This window comes from Nelumbo lutea, chromosome 2 (assembly GCF_056320005.1).
Source record: "Nelumbo lutea isolate HS-2025 chromosome 2, American lotus-T2T, whole genome shotgun sequence".
Taxonomy (NCBI): Eukaryota; Viridiplantae; Streptophyta; class Magnoliopsida; order Proteales; family Nelumbonaceae; genus Nelumbo; species Nelumbo lutea.
The window spans coordinates 35017103-35043233 of record NC_142685.1 but is presented as its reverse complement, the minus strand read 5'-3'; the positions used below and the strand labels follow the sequence as shown (position 1 = coordinate 35043233).

At 38.0% G+C, this 26131-nt stretch overlaps 1 protein-coding gene across 8 annotated transcripts; it reads left to right on the top strand.

Moving 5' to 3' along the window:
• Window positions 1-25862, top strand: LOC148869811 (protein-S-isoprenylcysteine O-methyltransferase A-like). Of its 8 annotated transcripts, none has more exons than XR_016107855.1 (5): window positions 1-607; window positions 5282-5525; window positions 16374-16473; window positions 23399-23527; window positions 25429-25862. XR_016107855.1 is itself a non-coding variant. In XM_088972594.1 (5 exons), exons 1-5 carry the CDS (start codon window positions 352-354, stop codon window positions 25517-25519), a joined length of 789 nt encoding a protein of 262 aa, XP_088828720.1. In that variant the 5' UTR covers window positions 1-351; the 3' UTR covers window positions 25520-25862. The 8 variants fall into 8 exon arrangements, 6 of the variants coding, with proteins under 6 accessions (XP_088828720.1, XP_088828719.1, XP_088828718.1 ...); XM_088972594.1 differs by having other exon boundaries at window positions 16374-16459; window positions 23416-23527; XM_088972593.1 differs by having other exon boundaries at window positions 16374-16477; window positions 23416-23527.
• The last annotated feature ends 269 nt before the right edge of the window (window positions 25863-26131 follow it).

Below are 26131 nucleotides of genomic sequence, written 5' to 3'. Positions count from 1 at the left end.
ATTGATAATATGGGATGCTAATGTGAGGAATCCCATATGAATAATATGGCATGATATTGTGGGGTATACGTGTTTGGAAATTAGAGTGTTTGGCCGTGACCAGGTGGATTAGTGCAAAGTCACATGCAAATGTGAAGAATTTCACATCGGTGGTATGGGATGCTGTTGTGGGGTATATAAGTGTTTGGGTTCCCTCTCTACAATTTCTTCAATTTATAGTCTTAGCTCACAGTCCATTTCTAACTGAATTTACTAAGCTTTTCTATTTTCATCATTTTGCGTTAGCCCTTTGTGATGTAATTTGGGAGAAATAGAAGATTCGGTGCCCATTGATTGATATTTTGTCTTTTCATGCTGGTGAAAGAAACCCTAGAATTAGCTCGTAAGAATCTTGTTGGGGTTTCTTTCAGAACCCAAGAATTTCAATTAGGGCTGCATAGCGTAGATAAGTTAGTAGCTTTCGTACAGTTAAAAATGGTGACGGCCTTCGTCAGTCACACGGCTTTGAGGCAATTGTCCCAGTTCTTTGCGGCAGTTGTTTTCTTTCACACTACAGAGTATATTCTGGCGATTTTCTTTCACGGGAGATCAAGTGTAACCCTTTCCTGTACGTACTATTCATTTTTGCATCTCTCGAATCAGTTTTTGTTGTTCTAATTTTTTTTGCTTAAATCTTTAGTACTCTGAGGCTTTGCTTGAATTTGTTGTTGTTAAACTGCTGAGTGTTGAGCAGTCAATAAACAACGTGTTAGAAAATGAATGTTGGAAAAATGTGAATGTTAAGATGGATAAGTGGATAAACCATAAAGCATAGGATTTGGAATGAAGTTACAGTAGGAAATAAGTTGCCTAACATGATAACATTTGTTTTCTAGTAAATTTGCTAATTTTCTAAATGGAATAATCAAAATAGAAAGTGAATATATAAACCGTATAGAGGGCATATCATTCCATCCCTTGGAAGCACCGTAATATGATAAGATGCATATCCTAAGATTTTGGTGCAGTCCTTAACCCTCAGCAGGGCTTTCCTGTTAAGGAAGTTTGGCGCAGACCTGTTCCCCCTAAGATTTTGGTGAGGACTGTTACCATTTGCTAATTTCTTGTTCCTTTATTCCAGAGTTATGGAATTGGCTTCTTTCTTTGTTTGGGAGCAATTGGAACTTGCCAGCATATTTAAGATTGCTTTTTGATCCCTCTACTTTTGTTTGGCAGCAAAAAAAGGGGTAAAATCATGTGGAGGTGTGCAAGAGCTGCATTAATATGGACAATTTGGGAAGAAAGGAATTTTAGAACTTTCTTGGAGAATGAAAGGAAGAACCTTTAAGAGATTAAGGACTGTGTCTTGGTTAGGGTGATTCATTGGCTGAAATCTTTTGGACTTGTTCCACCAATTCTCCTTCAATGACATTTGGAGGAATTGGGCAGCAGTGGCAAGTTGTTTCTCTTCCAAGATTAAAGTGAGAACAAGCTGGTCATCACCTCCTATAGGCTTCTTGAAGTTGAATTTTGACAGAAGCAGTCTAGGAAACCCAAGCCCTTTTGGGTTAGGTGGGGTATTGAAGAATGAAGTTGGGAATGCGATACTTATCTTCTCAGGTCCTTTAGGAGTGGGAGACTCTACTAGAGCGGAATTGTTTGCTGCCCTGCAAGGTGTACCGTTTTCTGCTCAATTAGGGGTGGAACAACTAATAGTTGGAGGTGACTCAAAGGTTGTAATAAGCTGGTTGCAGGACCCAAAGTCAGTAGTTTGGTGCTTCAGGAATGAAATTAAAAAGTTTAAGGTCCTGACAAGAAACATGGACCTAAGAATATAATGGGTGGGAAGATCAGCAAATGCTATGGCAAACTGTCTAGCCAAGCAAGGGGCAGATAGGGAAGTTTTGTATTGGGCACAACTGTAACTTATTGCTTTTGTTTTCTTCTTTAGTGGAGATATTGCAGCTCGCGCCTTTCCGAGGGCTGCTTGTATGTGGTAATATTTCCAAATTAATAAAAGGTTTTATCTATTTATCAAAAAAAAAAAGATGCATATCCTAATAAATTCTCTTCTTTTCTAACTAGAGCAATGAAATAGAAATTGGATATAGTAACTAGATATAAAGCATATCATTTCACTCCCTTTGGAAGCACCCTTGCCTTGAAGAGTGATTATGGTGAATCCATTGACCATGTTCCACCTTTATCAAATTGTTCTAGTGAAACATGAAAATTTCCTAAAGTATCATTAAGATTCTTTAATTAAAAGCCTTCTAAAGGAGCCAATTATGCCTTCCATTGATGTTTGGTCTTGAACTTTTCATTGCAGTTATAGAATAGTGCCCTGAGGTGCTACTCCATTTCTGCAAATGTTAATTTCTTGGTTGGTAGAGATACATCCAAAGTTGCATGTGAATTTTATACTATAAGTAACTCTTCTTTCTATCTTGCAAGCTCAAAACTCTGAATAACTGTAGATGGCTGGTGCATTTTCCCCCCACCTCAAACTTTATCTGCAAGGCTAGAAATAAAACAACTTACTAAAAATGATCAGAAAGACTGTGATGGTCCTAGTACCAATCTTTCAAACTTGGCTTTGTCTTCAAACTTTTCTCCTGATTTGTTGAAGATGGTGGAGCGTGGTATTTCCAAACTTGGAGAGGCGTTTGAGAGAAATATGTGCTTTTGTAAATTTGGCTGGTAGAGAACTTGATTATAGCTAGTAGAGGACTTGTGCATGGCCCCTGTGCAAGGATGACATGCACAAATTGAGAAATGGTCCAAATTTTCTTGATCAAAAACTTGATTATGGAATAAGAATTTGAATTATAATTTTCCTCCCAGATCTGAAAGGTGTGATCTATTCTTCTATATTTCAGATCTGAAACTCTTCTACTTTTTTGTTCTTTATCCCATCTCAGATCTGATTTTCCTCTTCTTTCCTTAATGTGAAGATTATAGGATTTCTCCTTCCTATCCTTTCTTGTTCTATATACTAATTTGTTCTTGTCAATACTTTCCCGAAAAAAAAAAGAAACAACGTTTTTTTCATTGGATTGTTTTGATGGCTAGAAACTGGGTGAAGAATTTACTGTTATAATCTGTATATAATGATTAACAAGTAGTTTTGCTCCCGAAATTTGTTGAACTTGTTATGCTTTTCTAATGCTAAATATCCTGTGCAATTAAAATTTGTCTTAATATTGAGTAAAATTTCTCTGAACATTCTATTTCTTATTTTTTTGATAGTTATAACAAAATACTTTATTAATAAAATCATCAAGGCTCATTTATCAAAAAAAAAAAAAAGAAAATCAAGGTTACAAGGATCCACAGAGAGGTGCAAGGTGCAACCTCTCAAAAAAAGCAACAACAGATTACAACATTGCTCCCTAGAAACCCCTTCCTTGGCTAGAGTATCTGCCATTCTGTTAGCCGATCCTCTTTGCCATTGTAGTCTTAAAGTCATATTTACTGGCAAGCCATTTGAATCTCTTTATCTCCTCCCTATAAGCGCAGATTACTAACTCCACGTTCCTCAGCCAGCCAGTCACCAACTTGCCATCTCCTTCAATGACTATTTATCAAAATTCATCTGCCTTGTTTGCTATACTCCTTGAAGAGCAGCAAGGCACTTAGCGCTGATCAAGTTCCCCACATCTGCTGGACCTGAGAACAGAGCCACTACGCTTCCTTCTTTATCTCTAAAAGCACCCCGTATACCTGAAGGGCCTGGGTTGCCCTGACTGCTTCCATCAAAATTAAGTGTAATAAAATCATCCTCAGGAGGTGACCAATTGGAGATGATCCTCTCCTCTTTTTTGATCAATAACTGAATGGGATTCATTAAATATGATTCAAGAAACTACAAAGAGAAGAGGGGAGATAAACTTTCTTAGCTCCCCTCAAAAGGTAAAACAAAAATTACAACATACTAACATATCCCGAAAAAAATTGCTTCTTCCCACCCCTTGCTTGGTCAGAATATCAGCCAAACAATTAGCATCTCTCTTAGTTCAATGCAGCTGAATTTCCATGCCTTGTGTCAGGTACTTGAACTCCCTTTTTTCATTTATGTAATCCCACCAGCCTATCTCCACCTTTTTTGAAGCCATCCAATAACAAGCTTTTAGTCCCCTTCAATTGTTAGCTTAGAAATATTTAATTCCTTGGCCTTCTGAGTTCCTTCCATCACAGCATAAATTTTTGCTCTCAACGAGTTACCCACTCCAATAGGGCCTGAGAAAAGAGCCTTAATGAAACCATCCTCATCTTTGAAAACACCTCTAATACTTGAAGGTTCAGGATTGCCCTCGCTACTGCCATCAAAATTCGGCTTGATAAATCCATTGGTAGGAGGGGGTCCAGGAAGGTCTAACAACAACTCTTAATGGAGCAGAGTCAGCCACTTTCCTCTACTTTCTCATCAGATGATCCTCTCATTTGAAGATCTATTAGCCATTGATGCCCAATTTCTCCAAATATCATCAAAATGAAAATTGTGAGAATAAATTCACTGTTTTACCCAATATATCTCACTCTTGTTGCAATTTTGCCCCTCCTTTTTGTCCATCTGAAAGTAGAAGGGTCAAAAACCTATGTAACTTCAAAGGTAAAGTCCACCTACATCCAAATAAAGAGATTTGTAGTAAAAGGACAGGAGATTAGAAGGTGTTAACAACTCTCCCCATTAGCTTTGGAGAGAACACACCAGTTTGGAGACAAACAAAGAAGAGGCCACTTCTTTTATAGATTATCCAAGGTATTAATTTTACTTTTACCATAATAAACTTCCTAATATTCTATTTCTTCTCAATTATTTCCTTGATATTTTATCTCAAAATTGGTCAATTTTATACCATTTCAGGATTTACTTACAACTTTTAGGCATTATTTTTTGGACTGAGGCTTACTGCAAAAAATCTTAAATTGTGAACCTCAAGGGGGACAAACCATCTAAATAGGCTTAACATTGTTGAAGATTTTATTTTTTTATGTCTTTATATGTTTTGTTGAATTTCTCAAGGGCTGTTTAATAACGGCTGAAGTAGATGAACTGAGAAGCTTATTCCTTAACGACTGATGCTAAATTTGGATAGATTACTATGCCCTTGAATATTTTATTACTTAGTTATTTTGTCCACTATAAGACAAAGCAATAACTTGTTCAGTTCAGCAACTTCAGCTGTTATTAAACAGTCCTTCAGATTATATTGTTGCACTTTCATTCAACTATGTTTAATAGTGGGGTTTCTGGCTACTTACTATTTGAGTAAGAAAATATTTCTTGATCTAATTGCAGCACTTCTGATCAGCAAAAAATATGTTATAGCATTGAGCTTCTCATTGTTGGAATACATGCTTGAGATTGCTTTCTTCCCTGGACTCAAGGAACTTTGGTGGATAAGCAACTTGGGCCTTGTGATGGTGCTATTAGGAGAGATAATACGAAAAACTGCAATTATAACAGCTGGACATGCCTTTACACATATGATCAGGAAATATCATGAAGAACATCATATGCTGGTTACTCATGGAATTTACAGGCAAGTATTATACAAAATGGGTTAGGTAACTGCATATTGATCATGGAACTCTGTTTTACTGCAACAGCTTAAAAGAGTTTTATAGAGCTCAGTGATTATGTTGTCTTCTTGAAAGGATCCTCCTCATCATCAATAATCTAGCCTTAGAACTAGATAAGGAACACAGACTGAAATAGGCACTGATAGAATCCATGCTCATTGCCTATACTGTACACATTTTGCACATGCAGCCATAGTTTTCAAGGTGCCAACGCTAGGCTAGGTCATAGGGGGCACTGGGCACCTTATTGCCTAGTTGACTAGGCAATTACCTAGGTTCCATAGCAACCAGCAATCATCTTTCACTAGTAATTATCAATAACCTTCATAAAAAAATGAACTTCATATTAAACATAGAAAATCAACTATTTTTTGATTGGTAACAGGTAACTTCATTGGTTTGAAAAAAATGAAATATATATACAAGAATGACAAAGTGCCATACATCCCATTACCCAAAGTGGCGAATGTGCTGATTGGACAAAATTTTAAGTTCATCATTGCTTATCGGTTTAAGTTTTGAAGTGTTCAAGCGTTCAAGAGTTCAAGACAGCATGCACCAACACATGTCTTGATTGAAAACCTAACAAATAAGAAAGTAATGAAAAGAAACTAGTATATAAACCTACAAAACGAATAACTTAGTGTAATAATGTCTATTTTATTTGACTTTGATGGTAGATATCTAGGCAACCCAAGACCGGCAGATATTGGAGGTGTAATTAGAGATTCAACGGGTACTATCAAATCTCTGTTTTCAATTCAGGCCCCATTGGAATTAATGATTCTGTTAAAGCGGAAGTATTGGTGCTTCTGCAAGGACTGAGGATAGCTAAGAAACTTGGAATCAAACTTTGGAGGTAGAGGGACATGCTAAGGTTGTTATTTCTTGGTTGAACTGCAGTATTCCAGGAGCATGGGCTTATAGGCAGACAATAAAGGAAATTCAGTTTTTATCCAAGGAAGTGGGGACTACCTTCAACTGGGTTAGGAGATCAAGTAATCAACAAACAGAATGAGAGATTATATGACTAAACAGGGAATGTATTGAGACAATTGTTTTGCGCTGAACTGTAATTGCTGTTATTGAAAATATGGGTGTCTGGGCACCTATCCAGTACCTTTGCAATCTTACTTATCTTTAACCAATAAAATTTGTTGCTTATCAAAAAAATATCTATTTTATTATTATAATCTCAATAACTAAAAAATATAAGAATATAGTTGTGGAAAATAGCTAGGCACTCAAGTGAGGTGACCCTCCATAGGCATCTTTTCACCTAGGTTCCCACTTAGGCATTGCCTTGACAGTTATGCATGCAACATGGTTCCACCATGGAGATGGGTGTAGAGAAGTGTACTGGTTCTTCCCAATTGTGAGATCTACACTCTTTTGGGTGGCCAAGCATTGCAAAACCTGGGCGGCCTAGATGGTGCCTATTTGTAGATTGGAATGCATTTAGTACTTGGTCTTGTTTGAAATAATTGGTTCTTGACCTGTTTAATGGGGCATCACAAGCTTCCTGCACATGTTTACTTTTGTAACACTGGTGTGGAGAGTAGCTTCTTTTGTCTTTACACAATAACTCAACTTTGTCATTAAGTTGCGGCTCAAAGTTAGTGTATGAGTAAAGTGCATTGGTGTTTTAATTTGAGGATCCCAGAAGCTGATCTATTGGGTTTTAGAAGTTTTGACTGGGCGATAAAGATTTCATTGAAAATTTATTGGGGTTTTCTGGGCATTAAAGGTTTGCACAAAGATTTCATTGTCACATATTGACATGGTAATAATGAAATTCAGTTTCAACGTTCGATGAAAAAGCCCAACATGGACGGATCAAATGTCACATTTATCACTTCGATTCCAAAGAAGAGGGAGGCCAAAACTCCTAAAGACTTTAGACTAATAAGTCTCATTGGGAGTGTTTACAAAATTCTGTCAAAGGTCTTAGCAGAAAGACTAAAAAGGTGTTACCCTTGATCATCTCTCCTTTCCAAGGAGCTTTTGTAGAAGGAAGGCAAATTGTGGGTTAAATCTTAGTGGCTAATGAATGCGTTGGGGAAAGAAAAAAGGGTAGAGAAAAGGGGCTGGTTTGTAAGGTAGATCTAGAAAAAGCCTACAACCAAGTTAATTGGGAAGTCCTTCTAAAAGTATTAGAAAGACTGGGGTTTGGAGATAAATGGAGGGCTTGGATCAAAGGATGTTTAAGTTCAACTCATTACTAAATTCTAATTAATGGTACAACAAAGGATTTCTTCCCGGCCAGGAGAGGAATTAGGCAAGGTGACCCTCTATCCCCATTCTTGTTTACCCTAGTGGCAGAAGTGTTAAGTAGAATGGTGGCAAAAGCTAATGCTCAAGGCCTTATCAGAGATTGGAGGGTAGGTAGAAATTGAGTGATTGTTACCCATCTCCAATTTGCAGATGACACCATATTTTTTTGTGAAGGAAACAATGAGGAAGTGGTGGAAAATTTTAGGGGGCTGCTGAATAATTTTATGGGAGTAACAGGGCTAAGGATAAATTGGACCAAAAGTGGAATTGTAGGGGTCAATATCAATTTGGAGGAAGGAGAACTAATAAGATTTGCAGAGATCTTGGGGTGTGAGATCAGAAGCTGGCCTATTAGTTACCTAGGTCAGTTGGGTTTTGGAAACCAGTTTTAGAAAGGTTTGATAGGAAGTTAGCCCTTGGAAGAGGAATTACATTTCTTTGGGTGGAAGAATAACCTTGATTAGAGCCTCTCTAGCAAACCTCCCCACCTATTTCCTTTCAGAATCCCTTCCAAGGTAGCAAGGTGCCTAGAGAAGTATATGAGAGATTTCCTTTGGGACCCAAGAGAGGAAGGGAAGGATCACTTGATCAAGTGGGAGCAGGTTAGTAAACCTAAGGAACAAGGGGGTTTAGGAATTGGGAACATCCTTTTAAGGAACACAACTCTACTAGGTAAGTGGCTTTGGAGGTTTCCCTTTAAGGGTAACAAATTGTGGCACAAAGTGGTTGAGAGCATTCATGGGGTGCCTGGAAATGGTTGGGATGCAAAAGTTTTCCTCACAGTTCTTCAGCTTCTCCTAGGAAAGCAATTCATGAAATCTACCCTACTTTCCTTAATTCCATCCGGTTCGATGTGGGACAAGGTACTAGAATTTCGTTTCGGGAAGGTATTTGGGTAGGGGAAACCTCACTGAAAGACCAATTCCCTGATCTCTTTGCGCTATCTAACCTTAAGGGGGAAGCTATATCCATGTTAGGATCATTGTTTCCAAACAGTGTGAATTGGAATTTGGGCTTTAGAAGGGGATTAAGGGAAAATGAGTGTAAATCTTTATCCGATTGCTGGACCCCCTAGTGCAAATCCACTTGGACCCTTCGTTGGAAGTCTTTAGAATCTGGGTAGGCTCTTTAGACGGCCTCTTTTCTTGCTCCTCTTTCTTCAAAGTACTTGTTTCCCCCAACCTTCTAGGTGGGATTTTCCCTGTGAAAGAAATTTGGTGTAAGCCTATTCCCCCGAAGATCCAAACCTTCTGTTGGGAAATATTCTTTGGTAAGGTAAACACTTGTGATATGCTGCAGAAAAGAAGGCCACATATTTGTCTATCTCCTCATGTGTGTTCATTGTGTAAGGAAAGTGGTGAAACCCTTTCATTTAATGATATCCTATTCTTTTGTGTGTCGAATTTGGGAATTCTTTTGTACTCTCTTTGGCTGCAGGTGGGTTCCCCCTCAAAATGTGGTAGGACTCTTCAACCATGATTTCTTGAGACAACGAAAGAAAGGAGGGATGGTAATGTGGAAAGCAACAAAGGCAGCAATTTGTTGGGTAACATGGGAAGAGAGGAACAACAGAATTTTCTTGGAAAAAAGTAGAACAATAGAGGAAGTGATTGATAGTATCAAGGTGAAAGTAGCCCATTGGGTAAAACCCTTGGATAGCACAATTTTTGATGTAGCACCCATCAAAATTCAGCTTTACTTTATTGCCTTCTGGTGGCTTCCACTCCAGCCTTACTATATCTCTTACTCTCAAAAATTGTGCTACTTCAGACCATGTTCTCAGGACCGATTGGCAACGGAAACTTGCTGAAGGCTGAACTATTGGCATTATTATAAGGGTTAAAGCTAGCCAAACAACTAGGATGTAGACATGTTGAAGTGGGGAAGGAGACTCAAAAGTAATAATTTCATGGGCAACAAATAGCAGCCATACCCCATGGACGTTTAAACATGTGATTAGGGAAGTGGAGAAGATTACAAAGGAGGTTGAGGCTGAATTTAAATGGGTCCAAAGAAGTGCAAATGGGCTAGCTGATGGATTAGCAAAACAGGGGGCATTGTGACAGCAATTATTTTGGGCTGCATTGTAATGAGGGGTAGAATAGAGTGGTTAAAAGGGATCAACTGTCCCATCACCAAGTTGTATAAACTGCTTACAATCTGAATTTTAATAAAATACATTTTTACTGATAAAAAAAAATAAAGCCCAACATGGACAAACATTAGTCTTTTATTACAGAGGCACTAGTCTATAACAAGTATATCAGGAATTATATAGTTTTTCGGCTAATATAGAGCAAGCTGTTGTAGGGATCATACTTTAAGGAACCAAACCCCACTGGCAGGAGCTGGACTAAGCTGGATGAACTGGACTTGGCTGGCCTCAGGATACCTAGGTGCTATGTCCTGTGTAGGTGAAAGAATCAGGTTTCATTTCTTTAAGTTCTGAACCATGCTTTCTTTAAATGTAAGAATGTAAAAATATCAATTATGTATTGCCAGAATTGAGACAGACCCTAGAATGGGGAAATCATAAGATAACCTAGTAACATTGAAAATTTATTGGGGTTTTCTGGGCATTAAAGGTTTGCACAAAGATTTCATTGTCACATATTGACATGGTAATAATGAAATTCAGTTTCAACGTTCGATGAAAAAGCCCAACATGGACGGATCAAATGTCACATTTATCACTTCGATTCCAAAGAAGAGGGAGGCCAAAATTCCTAAAGACTTTAGACTAATAAGTCTCATTGGGAGTGTTTACAAAATTCTGTCAAAGGTCTTAGCAGAAAGACTAAAAAGGTGTTACCCTTGATCATCTCTCCTTTCCAAGGAGCTTTTGTAGAAGGAAGGCAAATTGTGGGTTAAATCTTAGTGGCTAATGAATGCGTTGGGGAAAGAAAAAAGGGTAGAGAAAAGGGGCTGGTTTGTAAGGTAGATCTAGAAAAAGCCTACAACCAAGTTAATTGGGAAGTCCTTCTAAAAGTATTAGAAAGACTGGGGTTTGGAGATAAATGGAGGGCTTGGATCAAAGGATGTTTAAGTTCAACTCATTACTAAATTCTAATTAATGGTACAACAAAGGATTTCTTCCCGGCCAGGAGAGGAATTAGGCAAGGTGACCCTCTATCCCCATTCTTGTTTACCCTAGTGGCAGAAGTGTTAAGTAGAATGGTGGCAAAAGCTAATGCTCAAGGCCTTATCAGAGATTGGAGGGTAGGTAGAAATTGAGTGATTGTTACCCATCTCCAATTTGCAGATGACACCATATTTTTTTGTGAAGGAAACAATGAGGAAGTGGTGGAAAATTTTAGGGGGCTGCTGAATAATTTTATGGGAGTAACAGGGCTAAGGATAAATTGGACCAAAAGTGGAATTGTAGGGGTCAATATCAATTTGGAGGAAGGAGAACTAATAAGATTTGCAGAGATCTTGGGGTGTGAGATCAGAAGCTGGCCTATTAGTTACCTAGGTCAGTTGGGTTTTGGAAACCAGTTTTAGAAAGGTTTGATAGGAAGTTAGCCCTTGGAAGAGGAATTACATTTCTTTGGGTGGAAGAATAACCTTGATTAGAGCCTCTCTAGCAAACCTCCCCACCTATTTCCTTTCAGAATCCCTTCCAAGGTAGCAAGGTGCCTAGAGAAGTATATGAGAGATTTCCTTTGGGACCCAAGAGAGGAAGGGAAGGATCACTTGATCAAGTGGGAGCAGGTTAGTAAACCTAAGGAACAAGGGGGTTTAGGAATTGGGAACATCCTTTTAAGGAACACAACTCTACTAGGTAAGTGGCTTTGGAGGTTTCCCTTTAAGGGTAACAAATTGTGGCACAAAGTGGTTGAGAGCATTCATGGGGTGCCTGGAAATGGTTGGGATGCAAAAGTTTTCCTCACAGTTCTTCAGCTTCTCCTAGGAAAGCAATTCATGAAATCTACCCTACTTTCCTTAATTCCATCCGGTTCGATGTGGGACAAGGTACTAGAATTTCGTTTCGGGAAGGTATTTGGGTAGGGGAAACCTCACTGAAAGACCAATTCCCTGATCTCTTTGCGCTATCTAACCTTAAGGGGGAAGCTATATCCATGTTAGGATCATTGTTTCCAAACAGTGTGAATTGGAATTTGGGCTTTAGAAGGGGATTAAGGGAAAATGAGTGTAAATCTTTATCCGATTGCTGGACCCCCTAGTGCAAATCCACTTGGACCCTTCGTTGGAAGTCTTTAGAATCTGGGTAGGCTCTTTAGACGGCCTCTTTTCTTGCTCCTCTTTCTTCAAAGTACTTGTTTCCCCCAACCTTCTAGGTGGGATTTTCCCTGTGAAAGAAATTTGGTGTAAGCCTATTCCCCCGAAGATCCAAACCTTCTGTTGGGAAATATTCTTTGGTAAGGTAAACACTTGTGATATGCTGCAGAAAAGAAGGCCACATATTTGTCTATCTCCTCATGTGTGTTCATTGTGTAAGGAAAGTGGTGAAACCCTTTCATTTAATGATATCCTATTCTTTTGTGTGTCGAATTTGGGAATTCTTTTGTACTCTCTTTGGCTGCAGGTGGGTTCCCCCTCAAAATGTGGTAGGACTCTTCAACCATGATTTCTTGAGACAACGAAAGAAAGGAGGGATGGTAATGTGGAAAGCAACAAAGGCAGCAATTTGTTGGGTAACATGGGAAGAGAGGAACAACAGAATTTTCTTGGAAAAAAGTAGAACAATAGAGGAAGTGATTGATAGTATCAAGGTGAAAGTAGCCCATTGGGTAAAACCCTTGGATAGCACAATTTTTGATGTAGCACCCATCAAAATTCAGCTTTACTTTATTGCCTTCTGGTGGCTTCCACTCCAGCCTTACTATATCTCTTACTCTCAAAAATTGTACTACTTCAGACCATGTTCTCAGGACCGATTGGCAACGGAAACTTGCTGAAGGCTGAACTATTGGCATTATTATAAGGGTTAAAGCTAGCCAAACAACTAGGATGTAGACATGTTGAAGTGGGGAAGGAGACTCAAAAGTAATAATTTCATGGGCAACAAATAGCAGCCATACCCCATGGACGTTTAAACATGTGATTAGGGAAGTGGAGAAGATTACAAAGGAGGTTGAGGCTGAATTTAAATGGGTCCAAAGAAGTGCAAATGGGCTAGCTGATGGATTAGCAAAACAGGGGGCATTGTGACAGCAATTATTTTGGGCTGCATTGTAATGAGGGGTAGAATAGAGTGGTTAAAAGGGATCAACTGTCCCATCACCAAGTTGTATAAACTGCTTACAATCTGAATTTTAATAAAATACATTTTTACTGATAAAAAAAAATAAAGCCCAACATGGACAAACATTAGTCTTTTATTACAGAGGCACTAGTCTATAACAAGTATATCAGGAATTATATAGTTTTTCGGCTAATATAGAGCAAGCTGTTGTAGGGATCATACTTTAAGGAACCAAACCCCACTGGCAGGAGCTGGACTAAGCTGGATGAACTGGACTTGGCTGGCCTCAGGATACCTAGGTGCTATGTCCTGTGTAGGTGAAAGAATCAGGTTTCATTTCTTTAAGTTCTGAACCATGCTTTCTTTAAATGTAAGAATGTAAAAATATCAATTATGTATTGCCAGAATTGAGACAGACCCTAGAATGGGGAAATCATAAGATAACCTAGTAACATTGAAAATTTATTGGGGTTTTCTGGGCATTAAAGGTTTGCACAAAGATTTCATTGTCACATATTGACATGGTAATAATGAAATTCAGTTTCAACGTTCGATGAAAAAGCCCAACATGGACGGATCAAATGTCACATTTATCACTTCGATTCCAAAGAAGAGGGAGGCCAAAACTCCTAAAGACTTTAGACTAATAAGTCTCATTGGGAGTGTTTACAAAATTCTGTCAAAGGTCTTAGCAGAAAGACTAAAAAGGTGTTACCCTTGATCATCTCTCCTTTCCAAGGAGCTTTTGTAGAAGGAAGGCAAATTGTGGGTTAAATCTTAGTGGCTAATGAATGCGTTGGGGAAAGAAAAAAGGGTAGAGAAAAGGGGCTGGTTTGTAAGGTAGATCTAGAAAAAGCCTACAACCAAGTTAATTGGGAAGTCCTTCTAAAAGTATTAGAAAGACTGGGGTTTGGAGATAAATGGAGGGCTTGGATCAAAGGATGTTTAAGTTCAACTCATTACTAAATTCTAATTAATGGTACAACAAAGGATTTCTTCCCGGCCAGGAGAGGAATTAGGCAAGGTGACCCTCTATCCCCATTCTTGTTTACCCTAGTGGCAGAAGTGTTAAGTAGAATGGTGGCAAAAGCTAATGCTCAAGGCCTTATCAGAGATTGGAGGGTAGGTAGAAATTGAGTGATTGTTACCCATCTCCAATTTGCAGATGACACCATATTTTTTTGTGAAGGAAACAATGAGGAAGTGGTGGAAAATTTTAGGGGGCTGCTGAATAATTTTATGGGAGTAACAGGGCTAAGGATAAATTGGACCAAAAGTGGAATTGTAGGGGTCAATATCAATTTGGAGGAAGGAGAACTAATAAGATTTGCAGAGATCTTGGGGTGTGAGATCAGAAGCTGGCCTATTAGTTACCTAGGTCAGTTGGGTTTTGGAAACCAGTTTTAGAAAGGTTTGATAGGAAGTTAGCCCTTGGAAGAGGAATTACATTTCTTTGGGTGGAAGAATAACCTTGATTAGAGCCTCTCTAGCAAACCTCCCCACCTATTTCCTTTCAGAATCCCTTCCAAGGTAGCAAGGTGCCTAGAGAAGTATATGAGAGATTTCCTTTGGGACCCAAGAGAGGAAGGGAAGGATCACTTGATCAAGTGGGAGCAGGTTAGTAAACCTAAGGAACAAGGGGGTTTAGGAATTGGGAACATCCTTTTAAGGAACACAACTCTACTAGGTAAGTGGCTTTGGAGGTTTCCCTTTAAGGGTAACAAATTGTGGCACAAAGTGGTTGAGAGCATTCATGGGGTGCCTGGAAATGGTTGGGATGCAAAAGTTTTCCTCACAGTTCTTCAGCTTCTCCTAGGAAAGCAATTCATGAAATCTACCCTACTTTCCTTAATTCCATCCGGTTCGATGTGGGACAAGGTACTAGAATTTCGTTTCGGGAAGGTATTTGGGTAGGGGAAACCTCACTGAAAGACCAATTCCCTGATCTCTTTGCGCTATCTAACCTTAAGGGGGAAGCTATATCCATGTTAGGATCATTGTTTCCAAACAGTGTGAATTGGAATTTGGGCTTTAGAAGGGGATTAAGGGAAAATGAGTGTAAATCTTTATCCGATTGCTGGACCCCCTAGTGCAAATCCACTTGGACCCTTCGTTGGAAGTCTTTAGAATCTGGGTAGGCTCTTTAGACGGCCTCTTTTCTTGCTCCTCTTTCTTCAAAGTACTTGTTTCCCCCAACCTTCTAGGTGGGATTTTCCCTGTGAAAGAAATTTGGTGTAAGCCTATTCCCCCGAAGATCCAAACCTTCTGTTGGGAAATATTCTTTGGTAAGGTAAACACTTGTGATATGCTGCAGAAAAGAAGGCCACATATTTGTCTATCTCCTCATGTGTGTTCATTGTGTAAGGAAAGTGGTGAAACCCTTTCATTTAATGATATCCTATTCTTTTGTGTGTCGAATTTGGGAATTCTTTTGTACTCTCTTTGGCTGCAGGTGGGTTCCCCCTCAAAATGTGGTAGGACTCTTCAACCATGATTTCTTGAGACAACGAAAGAAAGGAGGGATGGTAATGTGGAAAGCAACAAAGGCAGCAATTTGTTGGGTAACATGGGAAGAGAGGAACAACAGAATTTTCTTGGAAAAAAGTAGAACAATAGAGGAAGTGATTGATAGTATCAAGGTGAAAGTAGCCCATTGGGTAAAACCCTTGGATAGCACAATTTTTGATGTAGCACCCATCAAAATTCAGCTTTACTTTATTGCCTTCTGGTGGCTTCCACTCCAGCCTTACTATATCTCTTACTCTCAAAAATTGTGCTACTTCAGACCATGTTCTCAGGACCGATTGGCAACGGAAACTTGCTGAAGGCTGAACTATTGGCATTATTATAAGGGTTAAAGCTAGCCAAACAACTAGGATGTAGACATGTTGAAGTGGGGAAGGAGACTCAAAAGTAATAATTTCATGGGCAACAAATAGCAGCCATACCCCATGGACGTTTAAACATGTGATTAGGGAAGTGGAGAAGATTACAAAGGAGGTTGAGGCTGAATTTAAATGGGTCCAAAGAAGTGCAAATGGGCTAGCTGATGGATTAGCAAAACAGGGGGCATTGTGACAGCAATTATTTTGGGCTGCATTGTAATGAGGGGTAGAATAGAGTGGTTAAAAGGGATCAACTGTCCCATCACCAAGTTGTATAAACTGCTTACAATCTGAATTTTAATAAAATACATTTTTACTGATAAAAAAAAATAAAGCCCAACATGGACAAACATTAGTCTTTTATTACAGAGGCACTAGTCTATAACAAGTATATCAGGAATTATATAGTTTTTCGGCTAATATAGAGCAAGCTGTTGTAGGGATCGTACTTTAAGGAACCAAACCCCACTGGCAGGAGCTGGACTAAGCTGGATGAACTGGACTTGGCTGGCCTCAGGATACCTAGGTGCTATGTCCTGTGTAGGTGAAAGAATCAGGTTTCATTTCTTTAAGTTCTGAACCATGCTTTCTTTAAATGTAAGAATGTAAAAATATCAATTATGTATTGCCAGAATTGAGACAGACCCTAGAATGGGGAAATCATAAGATAACCTAGTAACATTGATGCCCCCCCCCCCCCCCCCCCCCCCCCCCCCCCCCAAAAAAAAAAAAAAGAAGAGAAAAGAAAATAAAAAGTGACCTAGTACCATGGTTTTTTTTTGTGTTTATTTCTAGCAAATAAAAGCAATTTGTTCACAGAAGGGGAGCTACAAAAAGTTTTAAAACTAATAGGAAAGATCGATTAGAAATGAAGGGGTTGAATGAATGTGATGAAAATTTTCAACAAGAGTAGGGTTTTAAATGTCAGCTTTGGTGTGTAATTTTGTTTGTTGGGTATGGGGGACATTATTATAGGGAGAAAATGTGCAAACATGGAAACAAAGTAGATTAATAAATATTAGCCAATTGGAGTGTGGCTATAATAAGTTGACATGTGCATTTTAATAGGCTACTATGAAATATGAGTGTATGTTAAATATGTGAGAAGGAAAAGGAAGCAAAGAAAAAGTTGGAAGGGAAGTTCTCACCAACAAGGGGTTGGAGGAGCTTCATCAAGATGGAAACGAGGGAGTTTCTGTTGGAGGAGATGTATCATCAGGAGACTACAGTCAAGGTTCGAGAGGGCAGGAAAGGTACAGTTCTCCTAGTGGGGGAGGCAGCTTTCTGGTTTTGAAGTTTTCTGGATGATGCTGTGCATGTAAGTTGGGGAGTGGATTGGAAAGACACCTTCAGATACTTGACTAAGAAATATTGTGCAGTAAGGAGGGACTTAAAAGGTTGGTTTGTGTCGTTAGAAGAAAGATTCAAGAAAGGGAAGACGCAAATGATCATAATCCCAGAAGGCAAAAACCTGGAAGGGTGGATAAGAGTTGCAAATGAACTTCACAAAGTGGTTAGGAAAAGCTGGTTGAAAAAGAACAGCTCAATGAAGGAAACAGAAGTAGTAGAAGTTATTGGTAAGAAGGAGGATTTGATGGAAAGAAGGAAGATATTAGAGAGATTGGGGCTTGAAGAACAATGCGAGAACAGGGACTCTGTGACAGTTGCTGTCTGCATTGGAACTAAAAATCTTGTTAAATGGGGAGAAAGGAGATTGGGAGCAGAGGCTAGTTGTAACTGGATAAAAATGAAGGATTGGAAAAGAGCTTTAGAAGATGCAACAAAGAAGTTGGGGGCATCAAAGATACAGCAGTTCTCATACTGTTTAATGAAAGGAAAGCTATACTGGATGTGGGGAAGGAGCTGTGTTAATTGATAAATGGTCTTCATCATGCAACTTGATGAGGATTCATGGTGGATGCCTTCATCTGAATCTGCTGGGGCTGTCGTTCAATCTGTGGCAGAAATCTATACTAGAGAAGATTGTGGTGGCAAAAGAAGGTGGTTTGCTTTCCTACAACAAATGTAACTTGAGAGTGCTAAGCATGAGGATTGTTGGAGTCAAGCCAAAGGCTATTCCAAGATGCTTAGATCTATATGCTGATGGTCTTTGAAGCAAGGTGTGGGTGGCTTTGGAATTGGAAGTGGTGTTCTGGAATGGGAAGGTGAAGCAGGAGAAGACAATGACATTGCTAGAGTGAGGCTCGAAAACTTTGAGGGGAAAAAGGGTTTAGGGTTTGAATAGCTCGAAAGACGGATGGAAGGAGAGAGTTGGGAGAGGATGATGATTGAGGTTTGAAAATTTCATTTGTTTTTCTTCTTCACCACTAGCAGCTGGTGCAGTAACACTCCTTGCCACCAAAAGAGCTTGCCGCCTCTATCCTTTCCTCTGTTCTCTCAGGTGCTGGCAAACTGCTTCTATTTTCTTCTTTCATTCCCTTTGCTGCTGGTTCTATCTTGGGGCTGAGCATCACTAAGGCTTTGGTTGTATTCTACAACAATTGACATGGGTTTGGTTGTAGACTCACAACAAACGACACTTGTCATGGGATCCTTAGGGTATTTGCTGTTTCGAGGGTTTTGTTGCCAATGAAGGCCTTTGGGAAGGAAACCCTTGGATCAATGATGCTTTGGTAATGTAGGGTTAGGGCTCCACCTCCAGATCTCATTGACTCGTCCTAGTTTTCACCAAGAGATCCGATCACGGCTAGCTGTTACTGGCGTACACAAGACCAATTCAATTTTTTGCAATTGAACAGGTATGATAATATTTTTTATATTCTTTTAAAATTTATTTTTTCCTGTTTAATTTATACTGGTTGTTGGAATTTTGGTGCTTTTGGTTTTCCATTTTCTTTTAATTTCTTGCAATATTTATATTTTTTGTTTTTTTCCTATATATTTTTTTGCATTTTCATATTTTTCTAGAATTTCCAGTGTTTTAGTAATCTGTTATTTTTTTGAAATTTCTGTTTTTAACAATTTATTCATTTTCCTGTATTTTTTGTTATTTATTTGTAATTTTGTGTTATTCTATATTTTTATGTATTTTATAATTTCTTCTATTTTCTGCAATTTTTATTTTTCAATTTTTATATTTTTCTGAATTTCTGCATTTTGTGTATATTTTATTCTTCTGCAATTTTCTATGTTTTTTACAATTTCTGTTTTTATGTAAAATGATACTTTCATTTAAATTTTTTATTATATTTTATTTTTTCTGTAATTTCTGATGTTTTACATGAAATATATTTATCATTTTCAGTGTTTTTATGCATTTTTTGTTTATTCGAAAAATATTTTTTTAACATGTTTTATGTTTTCTTAGTTGAAATATGTATTTCTGTGTTTTTAAGCATTTGAGATGGAGAAAAAAAATATCGATAAAAAAATGTCCAATTTGGATTTGTGGGTATTATGGGTGAGTCAGGGAAGGTTGTCACCCACTAACATCAATAAATATGGGTGGCAAATGGGTAGGGTCATTATGAGTAGGTTGGTCAACCCATACCCGTCCCAACCCAATCCACCCATTTGCCACCCCTAAACATTTGTTTTGTGTTTGTTTTTTTCTTTTTATGAATGCGGAATAGATGACAACACCCCTAAACATTTGTTAGCACCCAGGTGAAGCCATCCTCCATATTTTTCAGTTTGACCGACACTGTGTACTAATAGCTAATTACTCTTATTCCCCTCTATCCTTTTACTAATAGTCTAATACCAATATTTTCTTGCTGAATCTTCAAGAAATGACTCCAATATTTTGTGCATCAATCCCACCCATCAATCTTGCAAATGTCTTGAGCAATGTTTTAAAATGTGGATGCGTGACGCTAGGCATTCCACTGTAAGCCTCCTGAACATACACCTCCTTAAGAGGAGGGGGGATGAGGAGGAAGAAGATGCAGAAGAATCTCATTTTTCTTTATTTTTAATAAAAATCTTTTATATTAAGAAGAATGAAGATGCATAGCACTAGTTAAAAGGGGAGCTAGGGGTGGCCAAGGGGTCTGGGGGCTTAGCCCCCGACCCATTTTCTTTACCCTTATCTTTTCCTTCTTTTTCTCTCTTTTTTTTTCTTCTCTTTTTTTTCTTTTTCTTTCCCTTCCCTTTCTTTTCCTTTCCTTTCCTTTCCTTTCCTTTTTTTTCTTTCTTTTTTCTTTTTTTTTTCCCGTCTTCTTACATGAGGTGTGCATGAGGCATACACCTCATGAAAAAAGCATATGAGCCTCGGGGCGTTTTGGGGGTGCCTCACTTGGAGTCGTGCCTCCTGGTGTATGCCTCCCACGCCTTTTAGAACACTGGTCTTGAGAATCCACTGTCTCCAATTTTTTTTTCCATGCGATCTAAATATATTACATCCCTTACTGTTCCCGCCCAAATCGTACTGGAATTTTGAGGTCTGCTCAGAAGTATCACTGCACAGGCAGCAACAACCAAATTATCAGCCACCTCTCTGGTATCACCAGATGACACCTCCCTTTTATCCCCATTGATAGATCCCTGTTAATTTTGTGGCTAATCAACAGAGTACCAATTGCCGACTCATGCTGATGAGGGCACCCCCCCCCCCCCCCCCCCAAATACGGTTGAGGTTTTATTGGCAAGAATAAAAGAATAGTATGTTCAGATATTATTTTGGACTAGACTAAGCTGTCCAACTCTGAAAAGTTTACTTTGTGTACATCACTGTGATATGTTTTCCCAAAACAATGGTGCCCTATTCACCTATCTATCAAAATAAAGGGTGTCCTATTCCCCCAATGATTTTGTCATTGAGTCAGCCCATTGAACTTTATTGTTAACAGATTGCTGTTCTTTGCACCCAATTGAACTTAAACACCCATTTCTGCAGATAGATGCATGATCTCCCACATGACGAGTCTGTAAAGCCAAGAAGCTTTTCTCTTGTCCCTTAGCCTGCTTATTACAAATTTGGAGTCCCCTTCCATAATCAGACTTCTGGAATCAAATGGGTGTTTGGTTGGAAGAATTGATTTATCAATACATTTCCTCAAGAATCTCTGATTTTTTGGGGTTTGCAGAATACTGATTTCTTCATGAAAATATATTTGGTAGAAATAATGCTGATGAAACAATTTCTCAAAAAAATATGGAACTGTCACAGCATTATTGGTTTGTAAATTATTGGCATGGAGATGTCAGTTCCATGTTAGGAATCAATTCAAAGCACCAAAAACTGGACTAACCAACTCCACTGATTTTTAAGGAATCAGTCTTACCAAATAGGGCTTTTCACGTGATTTGGGGAACCAGCTGATGTAGAAAATCTAAAAATTGGAATTAACAAATTGATTCCTCCAACCAAACATCCCTTGAGTAGTTTATGCAGCCTTAAACCTTGTAACACTGCTAGACTTAACGTTTGGTTTATTTTCAACTTGTGCATTTACTCTGGTTAGTATTTGTGATCCTGTCAGAGCTCAGACTATGGCATTGCTTTTAAAGATGTATTCATTGGTTTATAGAGCGTGGAGGTTTATGATGAGTCTTAGGTGGTCACTGGTTGGACTAAGAGATGGTTCTTGTAGCTTGAGTTGTATTCATGGACAAGATTTTAAAAGACTAAAGGCATAGTTGAGGCACTATGGCCCCAAAAGGTGATGTGTAAGCCTCAAGGCTTAGTGAGGCATAAGCCTCAAAGAATAAAAAGAAAAATTGTTACAGCTTATAAATGATAAAAGTAATATATGAAAACCAAGATAAAATAATGGAGAAGAGGATACAAACATCCAAAATCCATAAACCAGAAGTTGTGTCTTATATAACCAATAAGTCCATCACCTCATCAATAAAATCTTGATCAATCCCAACATCATGAAGTAGTGATTCAAAAGTATGAAGTTGCTCTTGAGCATTTGATGCATCATTTTCAGTTATCCACTCGTTATCAGATTCTATGTCATCTAAACAAAGTGGATCTTCTATAGTTTTTCTCGTGCTTCTCTTCGTCTCAACTTGAGATTGTACAAAATATATACTAATGAGTCTCTTTTGTTGCAGGCGGTTCCTTCTTTTACTGTGGGTCTATTCTTTTACAAGTCACAAAATCATAAATTAAAATTTATAAATTCATTAATATAGAATCAATCTTTAACATAGCATGAGTCTCACATATACTAACCACCAGTTACTTGGTTAAAAGAGTTCCAATTTTGTTCACAACCAGATGAACTACATGTGAGATTCAACACTTTCACAGCAAGCCTAGTCAACTCTCGAGTTTCATCATCATATGCTAACCACCAATCAACTGTGAAAAAATGATAAGTTAGAAAATGTAACTTACTAGAAAAAAAAACAAATATAATGGTCAAAACTCTCGGGACTTAAAGAATTATAACATGCCAGGGTCCCTATTCTTTCTTGTAGAAATTGCCACTTTTTTTTTTCAAAAATTTTAAATGCTTTTCAAAATGCATCTAATTGAAGACCAGCATTTTCCCTTTCCTTTGGATCTGGAATTAATTTCTCTATGTAGCTTAACAAGCCAAGTTTGATGTGTGGATGGTTAAGACGGTTGGATTCATATTGGAATTGTGGATTAAGAGAATAAGCTGCAACATGCAAATATCAGTGCATTTGATCATTCTACCTCCTATCAATTATCTTCCAAATAAGCTCATACTTTGTTACTTAATTGTTCAAATTTTTAGCAATTTCCTGTTTTGTCTTATTCATTGCATTGTCCTGATAACTCCAATCCTTGAAGGCCCAGGGTTGCCTTCACTACTGCCATCAGAATTCAGCTTAATGAAACCAGAACATGGTGGATTCCATTAAGGAAGAGAGCCATTTCTGCTTGGAGCTGAATCTGTCACTTCCTTCCAACTATTCAGCGGAACCACAGTAGGAACATCATCGAATAGGTCCACTGATTTTATCCAATGAACCACCATGTCAGTAATCACCTCAATTTAGTTCCAGCTGCCAACCTCTATCTAGGCTTGGGACTGGCAGTGTAAGACAAGCAAAGCTCACACTGGTGGAGTTCTGCGAAAGCACAAATCTTGAAACTTATCCATACATAATCTAAATTATTAATAGAGGAGAGGGATTTGGAGAGTTTTCTGAAACATGGAACATAAACAACAATATCCCATCAGACTTATTTGTATTTATCTAATTGGTTGTTACCTTCATTGTTGGCATTATCCTGCCTGGTATGATAATTGTTGTTGACTCACAAAATCATGAACAGATATGCAGAGAGATTTTCTTGATGCAAATACATGGTATTCTACTAGATTGAAACTAATTCTTGTCTTGTCAGTTTGGAGGATCTTTTTTTTTCCTGTTCTTTAATTTCATTTTAGTATATTTTTTCAACATTTTAGGATATGTTCAACTTTTTGCCAGTTATTGTTGAATGAATAATCTTATTTTACATTATTTTCAACAATGATTTTTATATATGTCTGCACATTTCATTTCTTACCAGATTTATCCGTCATCCAGGATATTGTGGCTTTTTCATCTGGGCAACTGGTAGTCAGATAATGCTTTGCAATCCCTTATGCATTGTTGCTTTTGCACTGGTTACGTGGCGCTTCTTCTCAACACGGATACCGTATCCACTGTTCATTATTTTTTTATAGTAAATGAAAAACAATTTATTGAAGAAATAAGGCCCCAGCCAATCAAGCAAGAAACCTAAACATCTGAGCAGTGAACAGCAAGCAAAAGGAGAAGAAAATGCTGACAACCCTATATATTGCTGCTATACAAAATGAAACCCCATGTGGCAATAAAACCCCATAGCCCACCACCAAACTCCCCTCCAAAGGATAAACCATTCCGCCTATTCCTCAACTGCAAAACATTGAGAGGACACGAAAGAACATTGAACCCAGCAGCCGATCAACCCAGTCACAAATTGAGATTTACTTCTTCCTCTTCTGTTTCTGTTTCTCCCTATGGTATTCTTCAAGAAAGCTAAATAAATCAATATGTTATGCTATAAGAAAAGAAGAAATCCATGAATAATTCCTGAGGCCCATACTAGCATCTCTGGAGGCTTTAAATCACAGTACAAGATATAACATTCCCATAGTCCATGTATTTTTTGCACATAAAATCCTATTTACATTTTGTCGATTTGTGATGGGTGTCTCTAGTGCTTCTTTTAGAAGTATAAATAAAAACCTAGAGAAAAACTATAGTGGTCTAACTGTCTAAGTGCATTGATTTCTTTCAAAATACATTCTAGTACCATTAGTTATCTATGTGGGCCTAGAATTTTTTTTTTTTGATATTTTAACAAACTGATATCTTTTATGACTTGCATTTTTCATTAGTAATAATATTGACAGAGCCTCTTTTTGCTTTGTTTAGTAAAAGGGATTATGACACTTCTGACAGGGTTAAGAGGGCCTAGGGTTCCTTTAATGTGAGTTCTCTTTGCTTCTATTATACTTTTACCTATTTGTTCTAAATCCGAAACCTCTCTGACTTCCTGCCAAGTAAGTATTTCAGGAAGTTATTTCTGGTTTCATTATTACAGACTGTATTGCCACTTGTTTTCTAAGCTTTTTCATTGTTTTGCTTGGATTTAAGGTTCTCTTGGTGGTTGTTACAATATATAGCAGCTTGACCTAGGGCTGTCAATGGGTTGGTTCTACCCGAAACTGACAGATCTGAACCAACTGAACCAATTATATTGATTCTGTCTCTTGTTTGTTCCAAACCGACTCAGATCCGAACCGGTTATTTTGTTAATAATATATAAAGATTTCCTATTTTTTTTGTAATTTTTATTCTATTTTATGTTTGTAAGTGTAAAAATGATAGATAATATATAAGATAATTTCGATTAAAAACATTTGATTTATTAATACATGAATAATTTGTTATTTTACCGTCAGTTTTATTAAGATTGTATTATCAAAAACCAAGTTTTAGGTAATTTATTTAAATAATTATAGCTGTCAGTATAATTGGGTCTAATAGGGTTAGACTCGATTACTTATCGGGACATTCTAGGTCTATGTTTTTGTCCTGATTAATAATTGGGACAGGACTGGTACAGGCTGTTCCGAACCAGATCCAACACGTTGACAGCCCTAGCTTGACCCAAGATCTGGATCTGGATCCATCCCCATACAGGTTTGGATTCTTAAAAGACTCGTACTCCAAAATAAACTCTGGTCTGAATTTGGCGGTGAGGATCAAGTCATAACGAGTCTGGTCAATGTGGTCATATATGCAGATTCCTTTTTAGGATCCAAATCCACATCCAGGTCTATTTCCCCATCTGGATACGAGTCTGAATTTGGATGGATCAGCGATCCAAGTATCCAACTCGTTTCATGCTTTACTTTGTGCCATTGAACCCCCATGGACTGTATTGACATTAGTGTTTGGTTGGAACTTGGAAGTAACTCATCTCCTTTACTTGAACACATAATGCAGTATTCCAGCAATTATACAAGTTTTTTACACCCCGAAGCTTCCTTATCTTAAAGAGAACAGATATGAGGAGTATTTCTTAAGGCAGTTTTTTGGATCTGAGTACGAGGAGTATGCTAAAAGGGTTCTATCTGGCGTTCCATTTATAAAGTGAAGGGCCTGCAAATAACATTGTGAGCAATTTCCTAACAGGGTTTAAACCTGTTCTAATGTTGTGTGGGGTTGGATGGGTACAAGTTGAGAGGTAATGGCAATTTTCAAATGGGTTTTTTATCTCGTGTTTGGAGGATGGTTGAGGAATCCTTGGATTTCACCGCACATTAAAGCTTTCTATTGTAACATAGTAGAATGATCTTTAAGAGATGGAAGAAATCCTGCTTTTCTTTAGCAGTTTGATGTAAAATTGCCTCATTATGCTTTCATAAGTTGATATCTGGTATCAGTTGGGATTTGTCTTGTGTACTATTTTATGACGGAAAAACACTTTTGTTCAGTTATCTCATGTTCCAACATATATGCATGTTCGCTCTCGATTGTGTTTTAATGGGCCATTGTACATATCTTGTTTCTAGCAAAAATCTGGAGTGATTTCATAATAGCCCTAAATCATCGTCCTCAACCCTGCCCACCCATTTCAAAAATAAGTAAATAACATGCAAATTTCTTCAGGGAATTTATCAAAAGACAAGGGGTGTTGCATTATAGGTGGAGATTTTGATAAATAAAATCAGAAAATTAATAAAATTTTGAGGTGGAACAAAATGAA